The sequence below is a fragment of the Nakaseomyces glabratus genome, chromosome K, assembly GCF_010111755.1.
Source record: "Nakaseomyces glabratus chromosome K, complete sequence".
Classification (NCBI taxonomy): Eukaryota; Fungi; Ascomycota; class Saccharomycetes; order Saccharomycetales; family Saccharomycetaceae; genus Nakaseomyces; species Nakaseomyces glabratus.
This window is the reverse complement of record NC_088961.1, coordinates 1,150,583-1,177,265: the sequence shown is the minus strand read 5'-3', so window position 1 is coordinate 1,177,265 and position 26,683 is coordinate 1,150,583. Positions and strand designations below refer to the sequence as shown.

The window sequence follows — 26,683 nt, the reverse complement described above, 5'->3', positions numbered from 1 at the left end:
TTGAAATAAATCGGAACTACAGGTTCTTCTCTGTCCTTACATTTTTAAATTCGGTGTCAACCTTCTTAGGTTTCGTTAGAATATTCCGTAGAGCTGTCTTCCATAATCCGGAAGAAACTAAAGTAGCAAAAAACCGAATCGAGTTTAAAATAGATGACAAATAACTTTCTTAGATTTTTAATTTTTCCGGGGAAGTGGTGGCATTGTATCTCGGCAGAGAGGAGTCGCGGGGAAGCACCATGTTCTAGGCAGTGCGAGATTGCTGCACAGACAGCATGTAAGCACTTATGCCTGATTCGTTACCTTCTGGGGGGGGCTTCCTTGTCAGATCGAGCGAAAAGAAAGTCATAAATGAGTGTGGAGATGTAAAGATGTGGATTAAGAAGGAAAGAATGGTTAGGGGCTGCTGCGAACACTTGTCTATGGATTTGCCTTTTTTTTAGTTCACATTTTTTTCTTCCAACAAAGAACGGAAAATCCTCTGAAATGGCCTTGGAACATGTAAGGGAGAAACGGAAGGCCATATGTAGTAGATTGTTGTACAGTCATTTATCTGTGATAGCAGTTACAGTACCGTAGAAATAACTATAAAATAAGGATTTGTACGGTGCTTTGTTAGCTGAATCTTGTTAATAATGGGGACCATCAAAGTCAAAATCAGAATAAGGTATAGAGATTAAGAGATTGGCCCTTCACAAATATAGCAAGGGCGATACCGAGATTCAGATCTCGGGAAATGCAAAATAGCAAATCATAGATTCGGTACTTTCCGGGAAAGCTGGTATATGTAGTAAGAGCGTGACGATAAGTGAAATATAAGCCGACTGGTGCCTCTTCTTCCACTGACAGGCTGTACGTGCGGGTAGTTTTGTTGAGAGATATGTAAGTCATCCCTGTAAAGTTGTATTGCGTAAGTCATTTCTGTTAGTCATTACTGTAAATGTATTGGTATGCAAAGAACAACTTTGTAAGACGCTATGACTCGGCCTAAGTAATTTATTTGGTTACATGGGCAAAAGAAAGATAACAAGACAACACAACACAACACAACACAAAACAAAAATGTGTAATGGAAAGCACTTTAACTCTCTGGTACTGATATTGTCGAGACATATGTGTTAAGGATTTCGGTAGCAGAATTGTAATGGGATATACTTGTCGTTACAGTAATTAAAAATAAAAAGGCTTCTTCATAGGAAGGGCGACGTAGCAATTCCGTAATAGAATCATCATATCAAAAGAAAAGGAAGAACCTTATTCTAATCTGTACTGTTCAAGCTAATATTATTAATACCATAAGTAGTAGAATTGACCATTAAAATAGAGCGGCAACTGTTTGCGCTTCAGAGAACATCCTTTTTTTTTTCAATTAAAATATGGATTCATATTTTAGTGAATTTTTAAAAAAAAACCCACATTATACTAGCATAGCCAGAACAAGGAAAAGCAATTTTTCCGAAAATATTGGCAAAATTTTTGCAAACTACATGACTTTCAGAATTTGTTTCAGTACTAATCCTATCTAGACTGCCAAACTTCCTTTTGTTGCAAATATTGCGACAATCTGATTGAATATCTTACATTAAGGATCTTTTATTTGGAGGGGCATTTACATAATAGTTGACACAGTTTACCATGTGTTGTTGATTCTTGAACAAGTGTGTAGGTTTACGACATAAAGTATTTGATATGCAAATAGACCGTATTCAGCGGAGGTACCAACATGAATTCGAGTGGTATATCTCACTGCTGTGTTGGGAGGCAGAGAAGCCATTATACCGGAACTTTAACTTTCACAAGCCCTTTAATTCCCTTTTTCTTATTCAGTGATTTGAATAACTTGGGTGTGATTGACAAGGGGTGAAAAAGTTCTAGAAGATCTTCCTAAGCGATACTTCTCTGTCGATGTGAGTAAGAATCATCGAAAGCCTAAAATTTTTTTAAAAAAAAAAATGGTAATAAACTAATTGTTTCTGGGGAGGACTAGATATTCGGGGAAATATTGTTAAGACTCTCTCAGGAAGTCAGTGAATTGGCCGAACAAAAGGGTGAGGTAAAAAAAAATGCTTAGAAGGCATAGAAAAGAAAAGTTATTTTTTTTCCTCAAACGCACTCACTTGAGCACACGAATTCGACCAAACAAACACACGCTTTAGACTTTTATCGTCCAAAGATGTGCCCCACTAATACTGACTTGCCACTAAACGATTTTCCGATTGACCTTTCTTCTCTCATAATTGTGTAGCTCATATTAGATAATCGTAGTACATTTTCCTTCAAGGAACTCTGCCACCCCCGGGTTATTCAGTTTTTACTAACGCATAGAGATAGCAGGGGAAGGTGTTTCTCTTGTAACAGCAACGCTGAGGTCAGAGAAGAAGCAAATTGTTAGTTGCTAGTAGCCCTTATACTTCTTCGCACACATCTGGGTTGTTGGATTGAAATTCCCGCAGTAGAAGTACAAAAAAGCCAGTTACTACTCGGGGCCAAGTGAGAAAGCAAGACACTGCAATATTTTCTGCAGAAGCTCGTTATTTCCATTCTGTCAACTGCAACTACAGAGGTTTTTCTATACTTAAGCAAGGAAATAACCAGGAAAAACCACACGCACAACCATTACATCAACAACAAGAAAAGGTATACTACATAATGCCTTCTAGGAATATGTAACTGTATACTTTTCTTTTGTGTTTGTTATTGATTTGGATCAAGTTCCTTCGATTTTCCCTAATACATTCATAGAGTTCACTCTGATCTTCTTGACAAAAAGTAAAAAAATACTCTAGACAAAAATTGACAATTTCAACCTAATACTGTGTTTAGTTTTCGGGAAAAGGGAAATTGGAATAAAGATGGGAAGTTTTGAGTAATTTGACATTACAGTATACTATTCGCTAATAAGACATTGGTGGGAGGGGAGATGGAGGGATGGGAATACCGAAAACTTTCTGTGATATTCAAAGAGAGAGAAATTAAAAAAACTTATCTTGTGAATTTGTGATAGAATTTGTTGCAGCAAAGCAATGTGTAGACAGCTAATTAAAATAAAAATAAAGAAATTTTTCCGTTTTCTGGCTTTATAGCATTTCTTTTTCTTGGTTAATTATCATATTTTTGAAGCAGAGATACAAGACATTTACAGTGAAGATTCCAAACTTAATAACCTGTCTATTTTCACTGTAATCATTTCAGGGCATGTTCTATCTGATATCCTTGTGGGAAAGTTATTCCCATTAAGATCCTTTGTTTTTTGGGATTTTAAATCTTGTTATATTCAATGTATTTTAAATGTTACTTGAGTGTTCTGCTGCTGATTTGTAAGCCAGATAGGTTTGTCCTAGCTGCCAAAAGCTCAGAAATTTGTAAAGGAAACAGCTGGCAGGACTTCTCTGCTTAGAAGGAAACTTCGATCAGAGAAAAAAAAATTGGTATAAATATAATAGCAGTTTCTCATTATCAGTAGATAATAACTCTTCGGAAAATATTATTTCTATTGATTTACGGGTTTGGGATTGTTTCTCATACATTCGTTTTACTTTTCCTTCTAATTATTGCTATTTTTTCCTAGGTTTTGGTAATCTTATATTAACACTGGTATTTTTCTAGCCAACACCCACATAGATTTAAAAAATCTAATACCATAACGCCATTCTTCTGGTCAAAGTTTTCTTACTAACAGTTTTTGAATACCATAGATTAGTTATTGTCCCACTTACAAAGGACAAATATAACAGAAGATATTACATCTATTTTTTGTTATTAACACTCCATCACTTTCGATCTGTGAAGCCACTACCAAAGTATTATTGACTTTAGCGATAACTAAACAGCATATTTCTAGTTAGTCGTTCCAAAAAATAGACATACGAAACAACTATCCAATTGTTAACTGGACTATATTATTAGTATTTTTCTAGCAAACAACATAATAGAGCAAACAAAGTTTGCGCGTGTTCAACTGCACAATCATTATTTACTCATAGCATTGTCTAAGGGTAGCGTCTCAAAATACCAACTTTTCTTTCAAATACCCTATAGGAATTCGAAAATTGATAGCACAGGAACACTTCGAATAATAAGCATAACTCATTCCTGCACTATAATAATTGACAATATTCTGTGAGCCTTACTACAAACCATTTGGAACAATAGACATTGTCTCTGCCACTAGCATAATAAAGGATTGACTTTAAAGGAAATTTAGGAGAGTTAATTTCACCAAAACTTCCTCTTATTATTTCAGAATTAAGTTCAATTCGAAAGTACACATAGAGTTTGTCTTTTAGGCAGTATTGAGGTTAAGATTAACCTAAATTTATAATTAAAGATTATGCTGCATGCAAGAATTGAGAATCCTGATGTCATGGCATCACCTATCTATTATCAAAAGCCTCTATCACCTGCTCTAACAATAGACTCGATTAGAATAACACAGTCAAGCCCGCTTTCAACAGCTGCCCTGGGTAGACACGCTTCATTTTCGTCAGCTTCCTCTTCAATTGGCACCCCTTATTATGGTACAAATCATGTTTCACCTACGTCGAATAGTAGACTAGATTATTTTTTTGAGACAAGACATCAAGCTAGTGCATACTTTCAATTGTCCCCAATACAGAGACAACATTGTACATTGATTCCGTCACTGGAAAGGAAGAGTAGTGTTGAAGACTCTTTAATCCATAAACTAAACAGGAACACCTTAGAATATTTCTCCAAGCCAGTCTCTCATGGATCGCCATCAAACTTGTCGCCCACGGAGATCCCAATGCATCATGACGTACAATCTAATTATACGACTTTGCCGGTCATTCATACAACTAAATGCACATCAAATTGTTGTAGTAACGGTGTTAGTGAAGGCAATTTAGCTGCTCCTAGCTATTTCATTCAGCAGCCTGTCTCTATTGTTTGTAATGACTATGGGAAGACAAATATTCCAAATATCATACATCGGCCAGGTTCTAATTCCTCGGACAATTCAATATCTGATATAAGAACTTCTCAAAGACCAAGTGCAAGGCCTTCTATTTCATCTATTTCATCTGATGTATCATCTAACTTCAAGATCAATGAACGATTAACTAGTGCACAGTCGGCAACACCTGTTCCCGTTAAAGAAAACATTAGTCAAGCGCAATTGGAAGAAGATAGTTTGAATTCTGATGAAATTTTAAGTCTCACCAAAATTGCAAAAGAAGCAACCGCTATGGTCACTCTCGCTTCCTCGGTACCATTGGAAAGTGATACCCAGCATCTAAATGTCGGTAGATCCGAGAAAGAGGGGATTCCCAATTATGTTCGATCACGGTCATTGTCTGTTCTGTCAAGTGCTGGTGTATCTTTGCCATCCTCTCAGCCACAGAAGCCAAAGACAAAACGTTCAAAATCGCTAACAGTGCCTTCCAAAACCAAGATTTCAGCTAGTCCTCAAAAACACAAGAAGCATGGCCAGTCAAGGAAGAGTAAATTACAGCAAAAGAAGCATTCCATATCTTCCTTGTGCAATTCAGATGATATTGAGTTGCGCCGCAAGTACCTTTGCAAAGTTTGTGGAAAGGGATTTACGACATCAGGTCATTTGGCAAGGCACAATAGAATTCATACTGGCGAAAAACGCCATGTGTGTCCATATGAGGGCTGTGGTCAAAGATTTAACCGTCATGATAATTGCTTGCAACACTATAAGACACATTTGAAGAGATTGAAAGAATACATGGTGTGATAATCTGCTTCAAAAAATTGGCACTTGGTGAAGCAGGATAGTGACTGTTAGCATTTTTCGAGTTCAGTCCTTCCTCAGGATACATGACAGCTCCGGAGATCTCCGTTATCGTAATAGTGCTGTTCAAATAACACACATTTTATGAGACTTTTTGAATATCTTCTAAAGTCCAGCACAATTGCTTATCGCCATCAAAAATAATAATTAACGTTCAGGATTATTGAGACTAAGTTGTCCTTCGTCCAATGAGCAATCAAAATGGTATTGTTGATTATGTCTAGCGGCTGGCAGCCATTTTTGAACAAAATCGCTTTTCTCTGGAACTAATACATTGGCAAGTATAGTCAAGTCTGTTCGTTTCTTAACTAAGCTAAGGAGTTTTTCCTACCATAAATCATATGCTATTATATTCATATTTCCTTGTACAATATGATCAGGTAATAATATTCCCCGTATGTAAAATTATATTCTCTTTGTTCTTTTTTTAGTTTTTTATTGTCGAGGTTTCGCTTATATATGGAATGCATATTCTTTAAAGGTTTTAATGGAATGGGTTTTCTTGCACAAAATTCACCCTCTAATATATTGATAGCGATCGCTTTTGTCTATTGTTGTGTTTTTGCTGAAATTCATCACGTAATTGGGATAGACCCAGCATTAGTGATCATATTACCCTTATTTGGGCAGGCAACACAAACAGAGTCACAAATAGGTGCAAGATTTACATAATCGCCACAGAAAGATGTGTAATCGATGTGGAGATACAAATCCACCTCGTCTTAAATATATTCATCGATAAGAGTTCACCGACTCGGATTTATGGTTATATTATTAGATGTAAAGCAGTTTAGCATTTGATGGTGGGCATATAAGTACTACTTATCTTTGGTATGGTCAGCTAAGCAACCAGCAAACAAAAGTACTTCTAAACGACTCACGAAGCCCTAATTTTTTTTCGTTGCCTTTTCCTCAGATTCGATGAGTTGAAAATTTTCAACTTGAAATGTATATAAAAGCTATGAGTTTTTGACACTGAAAAATAGAGCCATTTATTGTCCGTTCTCGTTGATTTGCTTTACGTTAATGCAACTCTGATGTACAGGAACAGCAGACTTGCCAAGCATCAGGACATCATTTCCAATTACTTCATTCCTCAAAGAACTCACTTTGATTGTTATTGCTTTCAGTTGAAGGCGTTGAATTCGTTGAATTGTGTGTCCCTTTGTTTGGAGTCTGTTATTTTTTCTATATTGCTCGGAGATTACGATCATTATTGTTTATTTATTATGATGATAAAAACTAACAACAACAACTTGAATTTCTTCAACCGAATAACCCAGGAGGATACAATTACTTTGACAATAGCTTTTTAACCCTGATATAAATAATAATAATTGATCGTTTTCTCATTAGCAGACTGTAAACCATCGGTAAAATAGATCTTGTTCATACTGTAGCTTGTTAATCTTCTGGGACAATAAAAAACAACAATAAAGATATAGGAATCAAGGAATAGTTAATATAGAGAGATACGGGGCTATTGTTATTTACTGCATCTATCTTGACTATAATGACATGTTCTATTTACATGAACTGGAATGCAAAAAACCTATTCTCAGATGCACTATTATACGTATATTTGCAAATGAGAGGACTATTTCTCTTCCAGATACTTTTTAAAGGTTGGGGTGTTTAGGAGTTCCACAACTTTAGCACCGATCTCCTCGTTTTCTTTCAGAGATGGGTTTATGTTGTGTGTCGAGTTAATTTCTTCAATTGCATCCGATATTTTCCCACTTTTTGCGTCGACTGTAGTTCTCTGATAAGTAGTACATTTCAACCCTACACCGGCGATGGAGTTCTTAGTGATATAGTCCACAAGCATCTGTACAACCTCTGGGTTGGAGTCCCACACCCTGATCAGCCGCTTATGGGTGTGCCTTTCGAAGTTCTCCTTGGACTTGGCATGTACGAAAGGGGATCGTATCACAGTCCACCTTTCACGCCTGGTTGGCAAAGGTTTTGGCCCAGTCATAGGCAAGCCCAAGTAGTATCCCGCTCTCAGTATGAAATCGCAGAAGAAATCCAAATTTTCATTGTCATAGGCACGCAGTTGCAAGTCTGCTACCAGGTGACCATGTGTGACTGGGTTCTTTAACGGAGCGTAGTACAACGCCTCGACATTAACTGGAAGTTGCGGAGGTATATTAGTTGACGTTGTCGTCGAACTGTTAGTCTGTTGCTTTGGAGTCAATTCTAAATCATTCTGCACTGCTTTCGAAGATAATGGCACAGCAGTGCTTTGAAACCTCTTGGATAGACATCTGTACAGTAGCGGAGACCTCACACTGGTTCTCAGCATTTTGACTTTCTGGATGTGATGTTGCCTGAACGAATAGAAATCTGAGAGTGAAATCTATAAGTATATACCACAGTACCTGCTCTTGTGCGTATTACTCATGAGATGCGCCATTGATTCCAATGGTAGAGGCATAGAAATGTTGCGGTTTCCCGAGGATGCACCATTTGGCATTTCAACTCCTTCGGCAGTGAAACGGATAATTCGTCATTAAGTATATAGTCATATGATTTTATATTAGAATACGAAAATATGGGTTCATGTTCGTATAGTGTGTTACTTTCACATGGGTGTAGAATCGTTCTTAAATGACTTCATTATCTATGCCTATTAGCAGCGAATAGCGGGGAGTGAATATTAAGGGCTTGGCAAGGTACGCATCCACCATATTTTCTCTACAGATACGCAGACGGAGCCGAAAAGTTAGTTACGTTGTCGGCATAAAGGGTCTGTAGTTTCGAACAAGCGGTGATTACGTACTAACCCCGACATGAGTCAAGATAAAGCCGCCATATCTCATCTCTCGATTATAACATTGCCGTATCCAGCACTATGCATGACTCAGATAAGGGTGAATGTGCCCATTAATAAATGGAGGCTTATCGGCTCCGACTGATTGGAGATGGTCTGAAAACCCTTATCTATTGGCGGGGAAAGGATCATGTGGGGGGCCTTATACAACGTATCTTAGGGGTACTAATAACACATGTGTCTTGTGTGCACACAAAGCGGGAAGGCTCTAACTCCCACGTGTATCGTCATTTCCTACACCCCTAGTGTAGTCAGGTATGTCACGCTACGGCACTAAAGTGCGTTGCCCTGCAACTCTCGAGGACTTGACACACTCGAGGAAGACTCATTCGTAGGTGTGGAGGGGGCAGGTGTTACTTAAGGTGTTTAGTGTGCGTGCAGTATAGTAAGTCACACTCTCCCAGACAACACCGCAACGTGGTATGTCTCCTCACATTAAAGGGAAATGAAATGGATCCGATATGCGTCATTTGTCTCACACATCTCCTCCCAGGTTCCCCACTTTACGTTCCTACCCTTCCCCCGGCGAATTACAGCGAGAAGAGCTTAGCTATGTCGCAATCATACTTTTTTGCCGTGTACGTGTAATATGATATGATATCTCGGTAATATAATTGCTGCGAAGGGGAAGGTCGCACTGCTAGTCCGTTATCTATCCCAGACATGTGTGTACGCGCAGCACAATGTCATCCTTGGGTGTGCAGCACAATGACCGCAGAGACCACGTACACACAGCATGACGTAGCACAGGCCAAGATATTAAGCTGATGGGGATATTGCGGTGGCCCACAGTTGTTCCTGCAGAGATACACTGGGTCTGGTCTTTTGACAGCGACAAGACATAAAGAGCAAAAGAAATGATCTGCTGTTTCCAGCCTCCTCATCTTATCAACAGTATGTCCTGCACACGGTTCTCCGGCGTATCACCACTTGGTAGGGTGCCCATAAGGGTCCAGCATCCCATAGACAGTAGCACGCACTACCCCCACCCATTGTTCTGGCTTCTCCGCAAGCACCACAGAGGAAACTCGCTTGCTGTTTAGGCCTTTTTAAGCCGTATCTCGTTTCTTTTTTTCTATACAGCGTGAGAGTGCACATTTGTTACTGAATACTGAAGTGAGTGCTGGGGACCTAGGGCTGCTTCCTAGGGCTGCTCCCTAGGGCTTGATCTCTACCACTTCCCCCGATATAATTGAGTTTGGGTCCTTAGGGCTGTATTATCGCTGCAGCACCTAATTTAAAATTTGTAGAGAAAAATAATAATTCACATTCCAAGCTCATCGCCTTGCACTTTGGGAAAAGGTATATAAAGGACAAGGAATTCCAAGTGGTGGAGTTGGTGGAGACAAGTACTAAGCTGGAGAAGGAGAAGAAGTCTTGTAATAATATCTTAGTCTCACTATCAAGAAATACTAGCTATTTTCTACATACAATAGATTAACAGAGAAAACTACGAAACTAAGTAATTTCTTAATAACTAGAAAGAAAGAACAAGCAAAGCAATATTAACTTACAAAAAAGGTATACAACTTTATTATGACTAATGGTCAGATAGATTTTGAGTTTAGTGACTACCATGCTTTATCCGTTGAGGATACTTGCGCCAGACTTGTAACTGACTCCTCGAAAGGTATATCCCCGGAGGAGTTCCAGGCGAGGCTTGCCCAATGTGGTGAGAACTCCCTGGGCGATGACGCCAAGATCGATTACAAGGCGATGCTTATCCACCAGATTTGCAACGCGATGATTCTTGTCTTGATCATATCCATGATCATCTCCTTCGCTATCCGTGACTGGATCACGGGTGGTGTCATTTGTTTCGTTATCGGGATCAACGTCATCATCGGCTTGATCCAGGAATACAAGGCCTCGAAGACCATGAACGCTCTTAGAGCACTGTCGTCACCAAATGCGCATGTCATCAGGAATGGCAATAGCGAGGTTGTTGACTCGACAGACGTGGTCCCTGGTGATTTGGTTGTGGTCAAAGTCGGTGATACCATTCCAGCCGATTTGAGGTTGGTCTCCCAACAGAATTTTGAAACTGACGAAGCGCTATTGACCGGTGAATCTCTACCGGTATCCAAGGACGCTAACGAGATTTTTGACGATGAAACACCAGTAGGTGACAGAATCAACTTGGCATTCTCCTCTTCCACTGTCGTTAAAGGTAGAGCTCAAGGTATTGCAATCAAAACGGGTTTGAACACTGAAATTGGTAAGATCGCTAAGTCATTGAGAGGTGGCAACGAGCTGATTTCCCGTGATCCAGCTAAGACTTGGTACCAAAACGCATGGATCTCCACTAAGAGAACTGTAGGCGCATTCTTGGGTACTACTCAGGGTACACCATTACACAGAAAGCTATCTAAGCTGGCTGTTTTGTTGTTCTGGATCGCTGTTGTCTTCGCTATCGTCGTGATGGCATCTCAGAAATTTGATGTGGACAGAGGTGTAGCTATCTATGCTGTCTGTGTTGCCTTGTCTATGATCCCTTCATCGCTGGTCGTTGTTTTGACAATCACAATGTCTGTTGGTGCCGCCGTTATGGCTTCAAGAAATGTGATTATTAGAAAACTAGATTCCTTGGAAGCCCTAGGTGCTGTTAACGACATTTGTTCAGATAAAACCGGTACTTTGACTCAGGGTAAAATGATCGCTAAGCAAATTTGGGTCCCTAAGTTTGGTACTTTACAAGTCGTTGGATCAAATGAACCTTTGAACCCAGAGAAAGGTGATATTAATTTTATTCCAAACTTATCTCCTTATGAATATTCACATAATGAAACAGAAGATGTCGGTATTATGCAAAATTTCAAGGATAAGTACGAAGGTAAAAGTATTCCCGGTAACTGCCAATACCAACTGTTTGATAAATGGTTAGAGACTGCATCATTAGCTAACATTGCATCTGTTTTCACTGATCCAGAGACTAAGGAATGGAAGGCTCATGGTGACCCAACTGAGATTGCCATTCAAGTTTTTGCTACTCGTATGGATTTGCCAAGACATGTACTAACTGGTGAAAGAGATGACATGGATGAAGATGAAATTATGTCTAGTGTCTCATTATCTGAAAAAGATGCAACTGCCGCTAACGCTAAGTTTAGGCATGCTGCTGAATTTCCTTTCGATTCCACTATCAAGAGGATGTCTTCTGTTTATGAAAGCCGTGATTATAAGACCTACGAGATTTACACTAAAGGTGCTTTTGAAAGTGTATTGAACTGCTGTACTCACTGGTATGGTAGGGATCCAAATACTGCAACTGTTATGACTGATGCAGATGTTGATACCATCAAAGAAAATATTGACTCCATGTCTTCAGAAGGTTTAAGAGTCCTTGCGTTTGCCAACAAAAGCTACCCAAAAAGTGATGTCAACGAAGAAAAGCTTCAAAAGATTTTAAAAGAAAGAGATTATGCTGAGACTGGTTTAACATTTTTGGGATTAATTGGTATCTACGATCCACCTAGAGAAGAAACCGCTGGTGCAGTGAAAAAGTTTCACCAAGCTGGTATCAATGTTAGAATGTTAACTGGTGATTTCCCAGGTACTGCCAAAGCCATCGCTCAAGAAGTCGGAATCTTGCCAACTAATCTTTATCATTACTCAAAAGAAGTCGTTGATATTATGGTTATGACTGGTAAGCAATTTGATAACCTCTCCGAAGATGAAATTGATAATTTGCCTGTCCTTCCGTTGGTTATAGCACGTTGCTCTCCACAAACAAAAGTTAGAATGATTGAGGCACTTCACCGTAGAGAAAAATTTTGTGCTATGACTGGTGACGGTGTTAACGACTCACCATCTTTGAAGATGGCGAATGTTGGTATTGCAATGGGTATTAATGGTTCAGATGTTGCTAAGGATGCTTCCGATATTGTTTTAAGTGATGATAATTTTGCATCCATATTAAATGCTGTTGAAGAAGGTAGAAGAATGAGTGATAATATTCAGAAGTTTGTATTGCAATTATTAGCGGAAAATGTTGCACAAGCATTGTATTTGATTGTCGGTTTGGCATTCCAGGATAAGGAAGGTAAGTCTGTCTTCCCCTTAGCACCTGTTGAAGTTTTATGGATCATTGTGGTCACTTCATGTTTCCCAGCAATGGGTCTGGGTCTGGAAAAGGCAGCTCATGACTTGATGGATAGACCACCAAATGACTCTAAGGCAGGTATTTTCACTTGGGAGATTATTGTTGACATGTTTGTTTATGGTGTATGGATGGCTGCTAGCTGTATGGCCACCTTTGTTACAATCATCTATGGTAGAGATCATGGAAACTTGGGACAAAACTGTAACAGAGACTACAGTGAGTCATGTCATGACGTTTTTAGAGCAAGATCAGCCGCTTTTGCTACAATGACATGGTGTGCTTTAATCCTGGCTTGGGAGGTAATCGATCTACGTAGATCATTCTTCAGAATGCACCCAGATACAGATGCCCCTGTTAAGCAATTTTTCAAAGATATTTACGGCAACAAGTTCTTGTTCTATTCAGTTGTATTTGGCTTCGCTTCTGTTTTCCCTGTCGTTTATATTCCTGTCATCAATACGGATGTGTTCCTACATAAGCCAATCGGCTGGGAGTGGGGTATTGCTATCGCATTCTCGGTTTGTTTCTGGATTGGTTGTGAATTGCACAAATATTTCAAGAGAATATATTATAGAAACAAATCCAGAGCTATCAACCCAGAAAATGATTTGGAAAACAAGGCTGGTACTCATCCATTTGATGCTTATAGTACTTCTACCACGTTACAAACAGAAGTTGTTTTCAATGGTAAGGCTTAATACTAATACATTTGCATAAGATCTGCAATGATCTTTATTAAATTTTGATCGCATTAAATTCAAAAAAATTATTATTCGTTTATAATACTGTTCATGTTCTCATCTTCAATAATTTATAATTTTCCTATTATAAAATGTACATTTATTCTTTTAAGAATCTTTTCAGTTAAAATTTTAAGTAATATAGATATCAATTACGATGGTGCATACTATCCCTACATCGTCTCATCTAAACATGATAGTAAAACTTCAAACAAATAAAGATGCTTATATCAAAAGTATAGAATTAATATATATGTAGTATGTGTATTATAGTGCTTTAAAGGTTCTCTCAATATTTTTTTCTATGAGAACGACTTTTAGTTCTCTTCCTTCTTAACCTCATCTCTTAGAACATCTGGCTTCAAAGTTGGGAACAATAGGACTTCTCTGATTGTGTTAGAGTCAGTCAAGAACATGGCCAATCTATCAATACCACAACCCCAACCACCAGTAGGTGGTAGACCGTATTCCAAAGCGTTACAGAAGGTCTCATCGATTAATTGAGCTTCGTCATCACCTTGGTCCTTTTGTCTGGCTTGTTCTTCGAAACGAGCTCTTTGGTCAAATGGATCATTCAATTCAGTGTAAGCGTTACAGATTTCCTTGGTAGCAACGAAGACTTCGAAACGTTCACACAAACCTGGTTGATCTCTAGAGTATTTAGCTAATGGAGACATCATTTGTGGGTGACCAAAGATGAAAGTTGGGTTGATACATGTGTCTTCTAATTCACCGACAAGCTTATCTAGCATACGGGCGTTAGTGATTGGTGGTGGACATTCCAAGTTGTTGTCCTTCAAGACCTTTTGCAAGAACTCACCAGTTTCTTTAGTATGTAGTTGGTCACCAGCTGGGAATGTAACATTGAATCTCTTCTCCAATTCTTCAATCATGTTGATTCTCTTCCATGGTCTAGCGAAGTTCAATTCCATTTCCTTTTCTGGGTTGTTTGGATCTGGGTGGTACTTGATAACGTAAGAGCCGTTGATTTCCTTGACCATTTCGGAAAATAGCAATTCAGTCATATCCATTAGGTCATAAACATCGGCATAAGCTTGGTAAAATTCACAAGTGGTGAATTCAGGGTTGTGAGTCATATCGATACCTTCATTTCTGAATTGTCTACCAATTTCGTAGACACGGTCCATACCACCGACAACCAATTCCTTCAAGAACAATTCTGGGGCAATTCTCATAAACATGTCCATGTCCAAGTCGTTGTGGTGTGTAACGAAAGGCTTGGCGGTGGCACCACCGGCAATAACATTCATCATAGGGGTTTCAACTTCGATAAAGTCTCTGTTGTCCAAAAACTTTCTGATGTACTTGATAATCTTGGATCTTGTGATGAATCTCTTTCTGGAGTCCTTGTTCATGATCAAGTCAAGGTAACGCTTTCTGTATCTGGTCTCTTGGTCCTTGAAACCGAAGTGGTCAGCTGGCAACATGTGCAGACATGGGGTCAACAATTCAATACGCTTAACAAAGACAGAGATTTCACCTTCACCACCTTTCTTTGGTTGGGTTCTACCGACGTAACCTTCAACACCGACAATGTCACCTCTCTTGATCAAGTCGTGGTCGTTCTCGTAAGCCTCGGCATCGGCGTAGTCTTGCAATTGAGACATGACTTGGACTTCGACACCGTCACCGTGGAGAACGTAGAACTTCAACTTGGAACCGGATTCTCTCTTGGCGTGGATTCTACCGGCGATGCTGACGATTTCGTTTGGCAAAGTCTCACCTCTCTTCAAGTGCGCATACTTGGCCAAGAATTCAGGGTTGCTGATAGAGACTTGGAACTTGTGTGGGTATGGGTTTGGGCTGTGGGTCTTTCTCAATTCCAGAATTTGACGTGATCTAGCCTCGAAGTACTGGGATGGGTCCAGGTCAGCCAAAAGGTCGTTCTTCTTCTTCTTTGGCTCCGGCTTTGGCTGAGCAGAGGCTTTCTTGGCGGCCTTCTTGGCCTCGACCTGTCTGGCCTTCATACGCTTCTTCAACTCGGACTTGGACACCATTTCACCGGTGACTTCATCCAAGTGAAGGTTGGCAACACCTTCAGTGGCAGCTTTGGTGGCTTCTTCCTGAGACATTTTATTTTATTTTTTTTTCTTAGTTTACTGTACCAGTTCTAAGATTGACCTCTGAAGTACTGAACAATTGACGCACACCAGTATGAACCCGTACCAGGACTACCGCCATTTTCAACCTTATATGCATTGAATCAAAGTCATCGGCCACTCGACCTGAAAATTTTTCAGTTTTTCGTTGATTTTGCAGTAAAATGAAATAGAAGAGTCTCGTGACCATTTAGCGTTACATATGATATTGTTTTGGAATTGTCACCTGATTCACGTATTGAATGATAGTAAAATTAATGTTTTCTTCGGGTAACCTTAGTGTACTTCCTAAACAGGAATGTTGTATAGTTTACCCGCGTGAAATCACATGGTACAGTTTTGTCCAACCTAAAGAAGGGCCTCCTTCTGCGTTGGTTTCTGTGTTGAAGCGTTGCGTTTTACGATATGATCCAAGAAGTGGTCGAACAACAAGCTCCCTGCGGGGATTTGTCTGGGGGGATAACTAGAGGTGGATGTGTATCGCTTTTCACGTTGTTTTCTTCAGTTTTGCAACTTTGTAGGTGTGTCCTGCGGGATGGTCTGTGGAGTTTTGTGGATTGTGGAGCTTCGTGGAGCTTCGTGGAGGAGGGGGGGGTAAGCTCGCTGGGCGGGATCTTCCCTTTTTGAAATCTCGCAGATCACCTTTCGAGTATAAATAGCTGAGCTGGGGGGGGGAGTCTCGGTTTGTCTGCCGGAGCGAAGGGCGGCTAAAAAACAGAAGGCAGGGAAATTTCCATTTCGGCGGCTAGATTTCAGGAGAACCGAGATGTCTGATTTGAGCAAGACGCCGTCTCTTGATGTGAGGGGTGAGAACTCTAAGGAGTCGCAAGAGCTGCGAGGGAAGTCGTCAGCGAACTTGAATGCGCCAGGAACGCCAGTGCAGACGGTGGTGCCATCGGTGGTACCACCGGTGGCGCAGCCTGTGGCACAGCCTGTGGTGGCACCATCAGCGATGAAAGATATCAAGTCACAAACACCAGTTCAAGTGCCTCAAACTCAGGTTAAACCGCAATCCATACCACCTGTGGCCCAGCCGCAGATAGAAGAGAAGTTTCCTGCAGGGAAAGTAGTCACTGTAGGATCGCATAGAGTTGAGGTGGTGAGCTACCTTGCGGAAGGAGGGTTTGCACAGATCTATGTGGTCAAATTTGTCGAGTACACCAACGAGTTTGAGCGGAAGAATGACGAGAGTATGAACCAGCCCTTGAAGCCAGGGAGTCCCGCATGTCTGAAAAGAGTGCTGGTGCAAGACGAAGTGGGTCTCAACAAGATGAGAAGCGAAGTAGAAGTGATGAAGAAGTTGCAAGGTGCACCAAATATCGTGCAATACTTTGACTCCAACGCTTCCAGACTACGTGATTACAGCGGTAACATTACGCAGGGGTTCGAAGTTTTGCTGCTGATGGAACTCTGTCCCAACAAATCACTGCTGGACTACATGAACCAACGTCTGGCGACAAAATTAACAGAGCAGGAAATTTTCAAGATCATGTACGATATAACCCTGGCAGTAGCACAAATGCACTATCTTCCTGTGCCATTGATTCATAGAGATATAAAAATTGAGAACGTCCTGGTAGACGCAAATAATAACTTCAAATTGTGTGATTTCGGCTCCACTTCAACATGTTTTCCAGCATTCACCTCATTTCAAGACATTGCTATGCTTTCACAGGACCTTTATATGCATACTACACCACAATATAGGTCACCGGAAATGATAGACTTATTCAAATACATTCCAATCAATGAGAAATCAGATATATGGGCACTCGGTGTGTTCTTATACAAGCTTCTGTTCTTCACAACTCCATTCGAAAGAACTGGCCAATTTGCAATGCTGCATTCAAAATTCGAGTTTCCACCAAATAGTTATTCATCGAAGTTAATCAACTTAATTATCGTTATGCTAGCAGAGAATCCAAGTTTGAGACCTAATATCTACCAAGTTTTGTACTATTTGTCTGAAGTTACCAATAGGGAAGTACCTCCAACTGTTTTAAGCGATAAATATGGTCAGGGCCCTTACAACTTCGAAAAGTATACCAGATTTCAGAAAGAATCTCAGCAAGTGCAGTTGCAGTTGTCTACATTACAAGCTAAAATTAATGATCCCAATAGCACCATGCAACCTGCTGATTGGGAGTTGTACGATAGAATGTATATGTCAGCATTCACAATTGTACCACAACTGCCTGTTTCAGATAGAAAGATTGTAGCACAGAATCAATTTATTCAACCAGGACAACAACAACAATCTCAAATTCCGCAAATATCTAATAGACCCATCCAATCTAATATACCTCAAATCCAACAGATGCCTCAGTTGCAAGTGCCACCTTCGCAGGCTTCCAACGAGTTTGGCACTGATGATGAAAACTTCAAGACATCCAGGTCTAAATCTAATCAGCTCGGTTATCAAAAGGAAAATAATGATCCTAAATCAGGCGCTATTCCTAATTTTGATGGCGATCCTTTCAACTCAACGCTTCCAAGGAAAGATAGCAATGCGGAGTATAGGAGATCGCAATTAATTGTTCAAGGTAACATAGGGCCATCAAGAAGTATGGGGTCGGTCTCTCCAGTACAGTCACCAGTTAATTACAATCAAAATCATCCTAATTTTCAAGCCTTGAATTTAGAAAGAGGTATGGAGAAACCAGTCAACTACCATAAGGGAAACCCTTTTGAGCAAGATATGCCTGGTAATAATGGCAAGTTTGTTCAAAAAGGCCAGCCCATTCAAATAAATCAGCAACCTTTGTATGTTGGAGCTAGTAGCCAAATGGGACAAAATATGAATAAAAATCAAGAAAAAAGATCATCAGATTTAGAGGGTAAGTACAATAACACTAGCTCTTCAAATTTTGATCCATCTTTACTCAGGGAGAATGTTCCTAACAAGAGTTCAATGTCTCATTTACTTGATAAGAATGGAAACCAAGTGGAATTGCCTCCAAGACCTAAACGGTCATCTATGCAATCACAGACAATGCCTTCGGATAACGTTCCAACAAATGCGACATCAAATCACACTAGAACTAGAAGTGTAGATGCTCATAAGGTTTCTTTTGAGGGGTCATCAGATCGTGGTTTTTCTAAAGGCAACACAAATAATAAAGTTCAAGACAAATCCGCTCAGAACATTTTAGAGGAAGAAGGGTTCTTCGAAAATGAATACGGTAATAGAGATTATAGAAAGGAAGTTTTTACAGGACAAGCTCTACGCACAATAAATTCATCACCTCAAAGTGCTAGAAGCGATAATAGCAGTCATCCCTCAAATGCTGAATTTGCACAATTAGGCAAAAAGACTTTGCAAGGCAACTTCGAGAAGCCCAACAAGAAAACTCTAGATATCGATTACCAAGAGGTTGATTTTTCGCCAGCACTTTCAGACAATACCACTAGGCAAGGCTATTTTGAAGGTCAATCACCTGGTTTTAGTGATCAACTGTCATACGATCTTAATGACGCCTTGGAATTTGATAGAAGGGGAAAGGACTCCAGGCATATGACACCTGGTGCTTTTGATACCGGTGGACTGCAAAAGTTGAAATCCTCATCTTTAAACAGAAGCCAAGGCAGCATAAGCAGTGGTGCAAACGAATGGCCAGAGAGTTCAGACCGCCTACATAGTGCAAGAAAGTCTCTAGACTTAGATAGAGCGAGACAATTGCATAATTACCAATCAGATAAAAAGAAAAGGTCACTGTTCAATATGTTCAAGGAAAAAAAATGAGGGACATGGACAGTTTTATATTCACATAACACATATAGCATATTCAATAACTTAAATCATCAGTAATCTTGGAAATGTATCTTACACCCTACGTTGCATGTGTAGCCAATTTCAATACTATTATTTGGCTCTACTCTCCGGTAGAAATGTTATTATCCCTCACTTGTTTGTGCGAACGACCAAATCAACATATCACGATGAACTGAGACAGTCTTGTAAAAGTGTTTCAAAATCATCTTGTCTTGATTCTTCCAATATTCTCTGCAATCTCCAAAATTCTTTTGGGAAGGAGTCTCGAGTGATATGGGACGGGTTGAAGCCCGTTGGGCTTACTGACAACCCATTCCATGTCACTTGCACAAACCAAACATTGTAAGGAAGTGTTACTGTGGGTTATTGAGAAAGGACCTCCCTCTAATTAAGGGAAGATTCGAGTGCTTCATGACCACTTCTGTTAAAACTAAAACCCGGTCTTTACGAACAACAATATTCGCTGTTGAGGTCACTTTTAAGCATTGATAATCTCCAAAATTTCAAGATAAGCAGTACCTTACTCAACCTATCTCTTAGAGCTACCAGTTTTTTAGAGAAAGATATTTTGGAGTACAAATATACTGACTAATTTAGTTGGATCTTATCACTATATTTAAACGGCCGGCTAATCGAGCACTTATCCAGTTTGGTAATTCAAGGAACTCGGATTTTGGTATAATGTTGAGAGCACCAGCTGCCGGATTTCCACGGTTAATTCAAAAGACTAGTTATAGAGCGTTCTCATCTACATTAGCTAAAATGAGTGAATCAGAAACTCCAGTATTATTTTCTGTGCAGGAGACTGCTAGAATTGTTACACTAAACAGACCTAAGAAACTGAACGCCCTTAATGAAGAGATGTGTTCTTCCATTTTCAATACGTTGACAGAGTATTCCAAGAGTGATGCAGCCAACTTGATTTTGATTAAGTCCAATAACAGTCCAAGATCGCTTTGTGCTGGAGGCGATGTTGCGTCTGTGGCTCAAAGTAATCTAGACAAGAATTTTGAGTCATCAATCAATTGTTTTAAATCTGAATATTCGTTGAATTTCCAGCTGGCAACTTATCAGAAGCCAGTTGTGGTGTTTATGGATGGTATTACCATGGGTGGTGGTGTTGGTTTATCAATTCATACTCCTTTCAGGATTGCGACAGAAAATACCAAATGGGCTATGCCTGAGACAGACATTGGTTTTTTCCCAGATGTTGGCACAACATTTGCTTTACCAAGACTGATCACACTGGCTAACAAGAATGCTCAAATGGCATTATACTTGTGCTTAACTGGTGATGTGATCAGTGGTGAAGATGCGTACCTGTTGGGTTTAGCGTCTCACTATATTCCACATTCTAATCTAGAGAAATTACAAACCAGGTTAGGAGAATTACGTCCAGCATTGGACATCAAGTTCTTCTCTGATGAGTTTTTTGATTCTGTTAACTTAGCTATTGAGGAATTCACAACACCATTGCCAACTAACCATAAATTCAAATTCAGTAAAGATCAGTTGGAGGTTATAGAAAAGTGTTTTGACATTTCAAGTGGTGAATCAATTAATGCAATTTTCTCGAAATTAGAAGCATTTGAAGGAACTCCAGAAATGATGCAATTTGCAAGAGATACTAAGAAAAAACTTGAATCGAAATCCATGACCTCAATGCAAGTTGGTATTCGTTTGATGCAGGAGAACTCGAGGGATGATATTGAATCAGCTCTGAAAAGGGACCTCACAACTGCTGTCAACATGTGTGTTAATGATTCTGGTATAGCTGAGTTTTCAGCAGCTACGAAGCATAAGCTGTTGGACAAGCAAAAAGTACCATATCCATGGAAACAAAGAACAGAGCTTACTCCACAGCAGGTAACCTCATTGATCGCACCAAAACCATCTTTGCCTGTTTCATTGATACGAAACAATTCAAACGTAACATGGAGTCAATACCCACACTCATTAAAGTATCAACTTCCTAGAGATTATGAAATTGAGCAACAAGTTGAGAAGTTAATTAAGCGTGGCCCTATAAAGAAGAACGATGTCGTCAAATACTTTACTGACTTTAACCCACAGACTAAAGCTAAATTAGGTGTCGAACAATACTGTGACTTGTTATTTGATTGGAAACTCTCATTTGATCATGCTTCTGGGTTACGTTGGAAGAAGTAAACAAAAGGATATTATCTTTTAAAAATTATTAGAGAAGTGCATGTACTTGTAAATATTTAGAAATAAGAAATAAGCTAATTCACCTGAATTTTTAATTATCGCATGTTAATGTGTTCGAGCGTCTGAGGACTTTTCAGCTGTGTGTATGGTTAACTGTAGTTCTATTGTCGAGCACTGGTTCATAAGCTGGGGGAGGGACTGGTTTGTTCGCTTCCGCAATCCTGTCATTTGGTATGGGGTTATTTGTTGCAGACTGTCGTACTTCCATAGGACTAGGAGCAAACCAGGCTGTTAAACAACTACCACAAAGCTCTATGCAGCATATGCAGTCATTGCACGATCCTCCACCGCGTCTTCTCCCCTGCATAGTACCAGGCATTGTACCACCCAGTTGCACGCCGGTTTGCATTTGGGACATCATATTCATACCCGTATTTGGCATTCCACCCATACCCATATTTATCGTTATTGTTATTGGTCAATTGGTATGATTTGTTTCTAGAGGCAATCTGAAGAGGTTAAGTTATGTAAATGGTCGGATTAGTGGGTTGATCGATATAACCTTTGTTATATATATATCATCTTATTGAAGATCATCACTGGATTTGACAAAAGTCATAATGGATTGCTACAGAAATTAAAGCCTTCCTAATAAAAGCCCACTTTAGAATCAATTTGCAATAGAGCATTCTTATCAACTTGAATGTTGACTAGTTCTTTACAAACAATGGGAATCGGTTTTCCTTTTATTTTCCCGTAGAAACCTATACCCACTGCGTTATGACATAATGTGAAGTAGGCTTATTTAAAATTAATGATGCGGAGTGATCACTAGAAGTAACTGGCAGGCTGTAAAATGAATCAGGGCTACTAAAGCAATTATAGATGTTAATTGGATTGAAGGATGGTATTAAGTAAGATTGTTAACAATTGGGTAAATTTATAAAGAGTAGGTGCCATTCGTCAACTGTCCTTCTTGTCCGTGGGATGATTTCACATCACACTCATCACCAAAACATAAACTGAAATGATATAGTGATAACAATGGTATTGACGTGGAATTAAAAAAGCATGTGTACGGTAGTTGCTATTAAAAACACAAAAGTAATAATGTAAACTAACTGTCTGAGAATACTATACATGTTTGAGAAGAATTAAAAAAAAGAATAAAAAAAATAATGAAGGATGCGAGGTTCGAACTCGCGCGGACAACCGTCCAACAGATCTTAAGTCTGCCGCCTTAGACCACTCGGCCAACCCTCCATGATAAAAATAACATTTAAGTCTGCTGTGAGGTCCCACCATATTGACGCAGCAAGAGTTTTGCAAAATGTCGTGTGACAATACTTAATTATGTCCATGAGTGGAGCTCTTCCACAGGATGGGCGGTACTTCATTACTCTAAGTTGTGGAGCTCCATGGTATTTCAATAGATTGTAGATTCATCCTGCAGTAACTATAACAATCTACAGTGATAAGAATAAAATGTTACTCGGTTCTAACTTTCAGTTCCAAGAATTGCGTTGGGGGAGATGAAGTACACATTTCTGCTTTACAAGCAGCTGTTTAATGGAGTATGGATACAAATCAGTTCCTATTGCCTTTGTTCCTGAGAAATTTTGGAGAGCAGTTTATGCTTAAGGTGGAATTTATGCTTAAGGTGGGGGCGGAGTAGGGGGATAAGGGGAGTGATATATGTTAGGTCTGACTCTTACAATGGGGGGGACTACTATGACTTTGAAATTCCTTTGGGATTTCATCCGTTCTATTTACGTTGCAGTTCAACGGGGATCCTGACTCTTTCAATAGAGAAAGTCCGCAGTAAGTTCGCGATTGTCGCATCGGACCTGATGACAAAACAGTCAAAACGTCGCAATTTTTAACCAAAACTAGCTGAAAAAATTGGAAAAAAAAAGAACAAAAAAAGTGAGTGAAGATAACGTTTGACTTGATTAAACCTTAGTCATGAGAAATGATCAAAACAGAATTGTATGCACATAACCACTAATACAGTTAGTCTATACTCTCTGCCCCCGCTGTTCTATTAGGTCTTTGGTTTTACTATCCCTTCTGCCCACCAACAAGCATAGGATTTTGTATTGTTGTCCTGCAGGCCACCAATAGAGAAATAGATAGAACGACTGTGTAACGAATCGCATAGCAGATCATTCCACATTCGATTGATTCCGCAGCTTTACTGGTTTATTCCCTTACTTCTGCGTGCAAGCTAAGTGAGAAGTAAGAAAAATTCCTAAGGTTCTTCATTGATAAGAGAGCTTTGAAAATTTATACGTTGATTGCATTAAATTTTGTCACATTATGCTGAGCAATATTGGTGATCCCGGTAATACTGGTGAACAACGGTCCGCTAGGAGCAGCACAGACGATCAACCACCTAGTGATTATTACCTATCTCCTGTTTCTATACAGGGTAATACACCTCAGTCGAGGCAACTGCATCAAAGTCTCTCGAATATCACTAATCAGAGCAACACCGAACTGAATAATATGCCTTCATCAATAGATGTAAAATTTGCCCTGTCGTATGGGCGTTCCATGAGCAACGGTAGTAATAACATAAATGGTACAAGGACGTCGACACCTGGCTCAACTGGAACTGCAGTGAACAGCACATTATCCAACAGTGTCTATAATGACAGAGAAAATTTCCATTCATATTCTGCTTCTTCACCTGCACAACACCCCAATGGTAATTTTCAAAACGACTACAGAAATTTGGCCACTGATTCAATGACAACCAGCAATGTATCTAAATCTGGTACACCTTTATCTAGAAGTGAATACGAAAAGGATGAACAAAATCACTCAGCAAATGGTACACCTGTTATCAAACCGAATATTAATGTCATCTCAACCATTAAGGATGCAGAAGGGAATACAGTTAAGAGAAAATACTCAAGAAATGGATGTGCCGAATGTAAGAGGAGGAGAATGAAATGTGATGAAAGTAAACCAAAGTGTTGGCAATGTACAAGACTGAACAGAGATTGTGTCTATATACTGAATCCTAAGAATAAGAAAAGAAAGACTTCTAAGGGAAGTGATAGAGTCAAGGAGGAACGATGTGAGGAACAAAAATTAGTCAATGGACAATTAGTTACTTCTAATAATGAACCACCACAAGCAACTATAACTCCTCAACTTGATATACGTCATTCTCCCATTACGCCAATATCTAGTAAAAGTGCAGAGACGAAGAATCCAGAAATACCAAATGTATTGCCAACTTCTGACCTAATGGATGGTTTTGACACCAACTTATTAATGCAAAATTTAAATGATATGGTTAATATGAAGCTGCATGATTCCTTTTTGATAAACGACAATTCACAAGAATTTGATCTACCCGATTTTGATCTACCCGATTTACTATCATCCACCACAAGCGCATCGAGTAGTGTTCCAATATCTTTCCTCGTCAATAACATTATCACATTCAACTCAAAATTAACGTCCTTTCGTCTTGGTGGTATACATGACAAATACCTACAGGTGTTTTACTATGATTGTTTAGACTCAATTGCGCCATTTTTCCAAGATCAAGCCAACCCTCTGAGGGATATAATATTGTCATTTGCAAGAAATGAAACTTATCTCTTATCAGCAATTCTTGCAACAGGTGCTTCCATTGTTCATCGTAAAAGCAATGATAGTCAGGACGAAAGAAATTACTGCGCTTATCTATCGAGGTGCTTGAGTTTACTGAACGAACAATTTCAAAATGAAGCAAATGTCTTGAATAAGATAGAACCAATAATCTTGACAGTCATTATGCTGGCATGGGATTGCATATACACAATGGACTCGCAATGGCGTTCACACTTAAAGGGTGTAACAGATCTATTCAAAAAGATCACCAAAGGGAACTCTTCAAAAGTTTTGAATGTTGCTAAATGCTGGTTCAAAGTCATGGAAACTTTTGCTGGTGTAAGTACTGTGCTAGGAGGTTCACTAACTGAGGAAGCTGATATCGATGCCATCTTTGATCCACATGACTACCAATACGTTGATTCTTTGAAGTTTTTGAATATAATGACCCCATTGAATGAATTCAATTTATTGAGAGGTCACAAGGAAGAATTTGATCTAGTCATTCGAGATGTTATAAAATCCTTAAGCGTAATTAGAAATGTGGAAAAGAAAGAATTCTCAAACGATGACAAGAACGGATTTTCTAAGAGAAACTTAGATTACCTTCTTTGGTCTTCACGTAATACAGATCTATCAACCAAGGATGCGCTATCTTACTTCAAGACTCAGAAAATTCTGGTACAGATAGATAAACAACTAGATTACGAGTTCATCGACAAATCTGGTATCATTCCACCGACCCATCAGTCTCATCCAAAAAATAGTGGTATCCATGACAACGCCATCGACTTAGTGACTTTGAGAAATGGAGAAGAGATTGCTATTAGTTGGTATGATATTTCCCATCAGACGCAGGTGTTGTCCTTTTTGCTAATCGTACTATTAAAGCTTCTAGGGATACCGAAAGAGTCCTTAAGCATTCAAGATGTTGTGAAGAGAATCATGTCCTTTTTCAAATTTCTTGACAGTGACAATCCTCCAAAGAACCTGAGAACATGCTACTCCAATTTTGCAGTCTTGATCGCTGGTATGAATGCCATGGATGAAGAAACTAGAGATATAGTTCGTAGTTACTATAAACTAAATGGTTCATTTTTCAGAAGATTGACTGAGCATAATCTGAATAGACTTGAAAGAGTTTGGTATGGAAAGGAATCGGAGGCTAACTATGAATTAGCAGACCAGGATGTCTTGACCTGGTGATGACTAGAACAAAAAAAAAATCGTTCCTCTGCTCCGTAGGGGATACAATTGCATAAATCAGAATTTTAATAATTTTGGTGTTTTTAGGACTAATTATAGACTATGTAATAATACTAATGATACATTTCTTGTTTCTATTTACAATCACGAAAATCTGTTCGACTAAAAAGAAATGATATGACCTAAGCCCATTTTTTTTTTGCTTTTTGGGATGTATTGTAATTGGTTGAAATCTGATTCATAAGAAAGATCAATCAGAAATATATTAATATAATGACTGTAAGTCGTTTTTATTTATAATATTAATTAATATATGTTCATAGGTGTATGTTACTATATTAAACAAACAAATT

General features: G+C 39.2%; 8 protein-coding genes and 1 non-coding gene across 9 annotated transcripts; 5 read left to right on the top strand and 4 right to left on the bottom strand.

Annotated features, from left to right (window-relative positions):
- Positions 1-4,330: 4,330 nt before the first annotated feature.
- On the top strand, positions 4,331-5,722 carry NRG1 (transcriptional regulator NRG1; the record flags this gene model as incomplete). The annotated part of the gene is made up of 1 exon (XM_448740.1): positions 4,331-5,722. The coding sequence occupies one exon, from the start codon at positions 4,331-4,333 to the stop codon at positions 5,720-5,722; it is 1,392 nt and encodes a 463-aa protein (XP_448740.1).
- A 1,654-nt stretch (positions 5,723-7,376) lies between these two features.
- Positions 7,377-8,084, bottom strand: RSM10 (mitochondrial 37S ribosomal protein uS10m; the record flags this gene model as incomplete). The annotated part of the gene is made up of 1 exon (XM_448739.1): positions 7,377-8,084. The coding sequence occupies one exon, from the start codon at positions 8,082-8,084 to the stop codon at positions 7,377-7,379; it is 708 nt and encodes a 235-aa protein (XP_448739.1).
- A 2,064-nt stretch (positions 8,085-10,148) lies between these two features.
- Positions 10,149-13,412, top strand: ENA5 (putative Na(+)-exporting P-type ATPase ENA5; the record flags this gene model as incomplete). The annotated part of the gene is made up of 1 exon (XM_448738.1): positions 10,149-13,412. The coding sequence occupies one exon, from the start codon at positions 10,149-10,151 to the stop codon at positions 13,410-13,412; it is 3,264 nt and encodes a 1,087-aa protein (XP_448738.1).
- A 359-nt stretch (positions 13,413-13,771) lies between these two features.
- Positions 13,772-15,547, bottom strand: KRS1 (lysine--tRNA ligase KRS1; the record flags this gene model as incomplete). The annotated part of the gene is made up of 1 exon (XM_448737.1): positions 13,772-15,547. One exon carries the CDS (start codon positions 15,545-15,547, stop codon positions 13,772-13,774), a length of 1,776 nt encoding a protein of 591 aa, XP_448737.1.
- A 793-nt stretch (positions 15,548-16,340) lies between these two features.
- Positions 16,341-19,316, top strand: GVI51_K11825 (uncharacterized protein; the record flags this gene model as incomplete). Its single annotated transcript, XM_448736.1, has 1 exon — positions 16,341-19,316. The coding sequence occupies one exon, from the start codon at positions 16,341-16,343 to the stop codon at positions 19,314-19,316; it is 2,976 nt and encodes a 991-aa protein (XP_448736.1).
- A 711-nt stretch (positions 19,317-20,027) lies between these two features.
- On the top strand, positions 20,028-21,515 carry EHD3 (mitochondrial 37S ribosomal protein mS47; the record flags this gene model as incomplete). The annotated part of the gene is made up of 1 exon (XM_448735.1): positions 20,028-21,515. The coding sequence occupies one exon, from the start codon at positions 20,028-20,030 to the stop codon at positions 21,513-21,515; it is 1,488 nt and encodes a 495-aa protein (XP_448735.1).
- A 133-nt stretch (positions 21,516-21,648) lies between these two features.
- GVI51_K11781 (uncharacterized protein) lies at positions 21,649-21,972 on the bottom strand (the record flags this gene model as incomplete). The annotated part of the gene is made up of 1 exon (XM_448734.1): positions 21,649-21,972. One exon carries the CDS (start codon positions 21,970-21,972, stop codon positions 21,649-21,651), a length of 324 nt encoding a protein of 107 aa, XP_448734.1.
- Positions 21,973-22,694: 722 nt separating this feature from the next.
- Positions 22,695-22,778, bottom strand: tL(UAA)3. Its single transcript has one exon. It is a non-coding gene; the product is annotated as a tRNA-Leu (tRNA).
- Positions 22,779-23,834: 1,056 nt separating this feature from the next.
- On the top strand, positions 23,835-26,330 carry LYS14 (Lys14p; the record flags this gene model as incomplete). Its single annotated transcript, XM_448733.1, has 1 exon — positions 23,835-26,330. The coding sequence occupies one exon, from the start codon at positions 23,835-23,837 to the stop codon at positions 26,328-26,330; it is 2,496 nt and encodes an 831-aa protein (XP_448733.1).
- Positions 26,331-26,683: the final 353 nt, after the last annotated feature.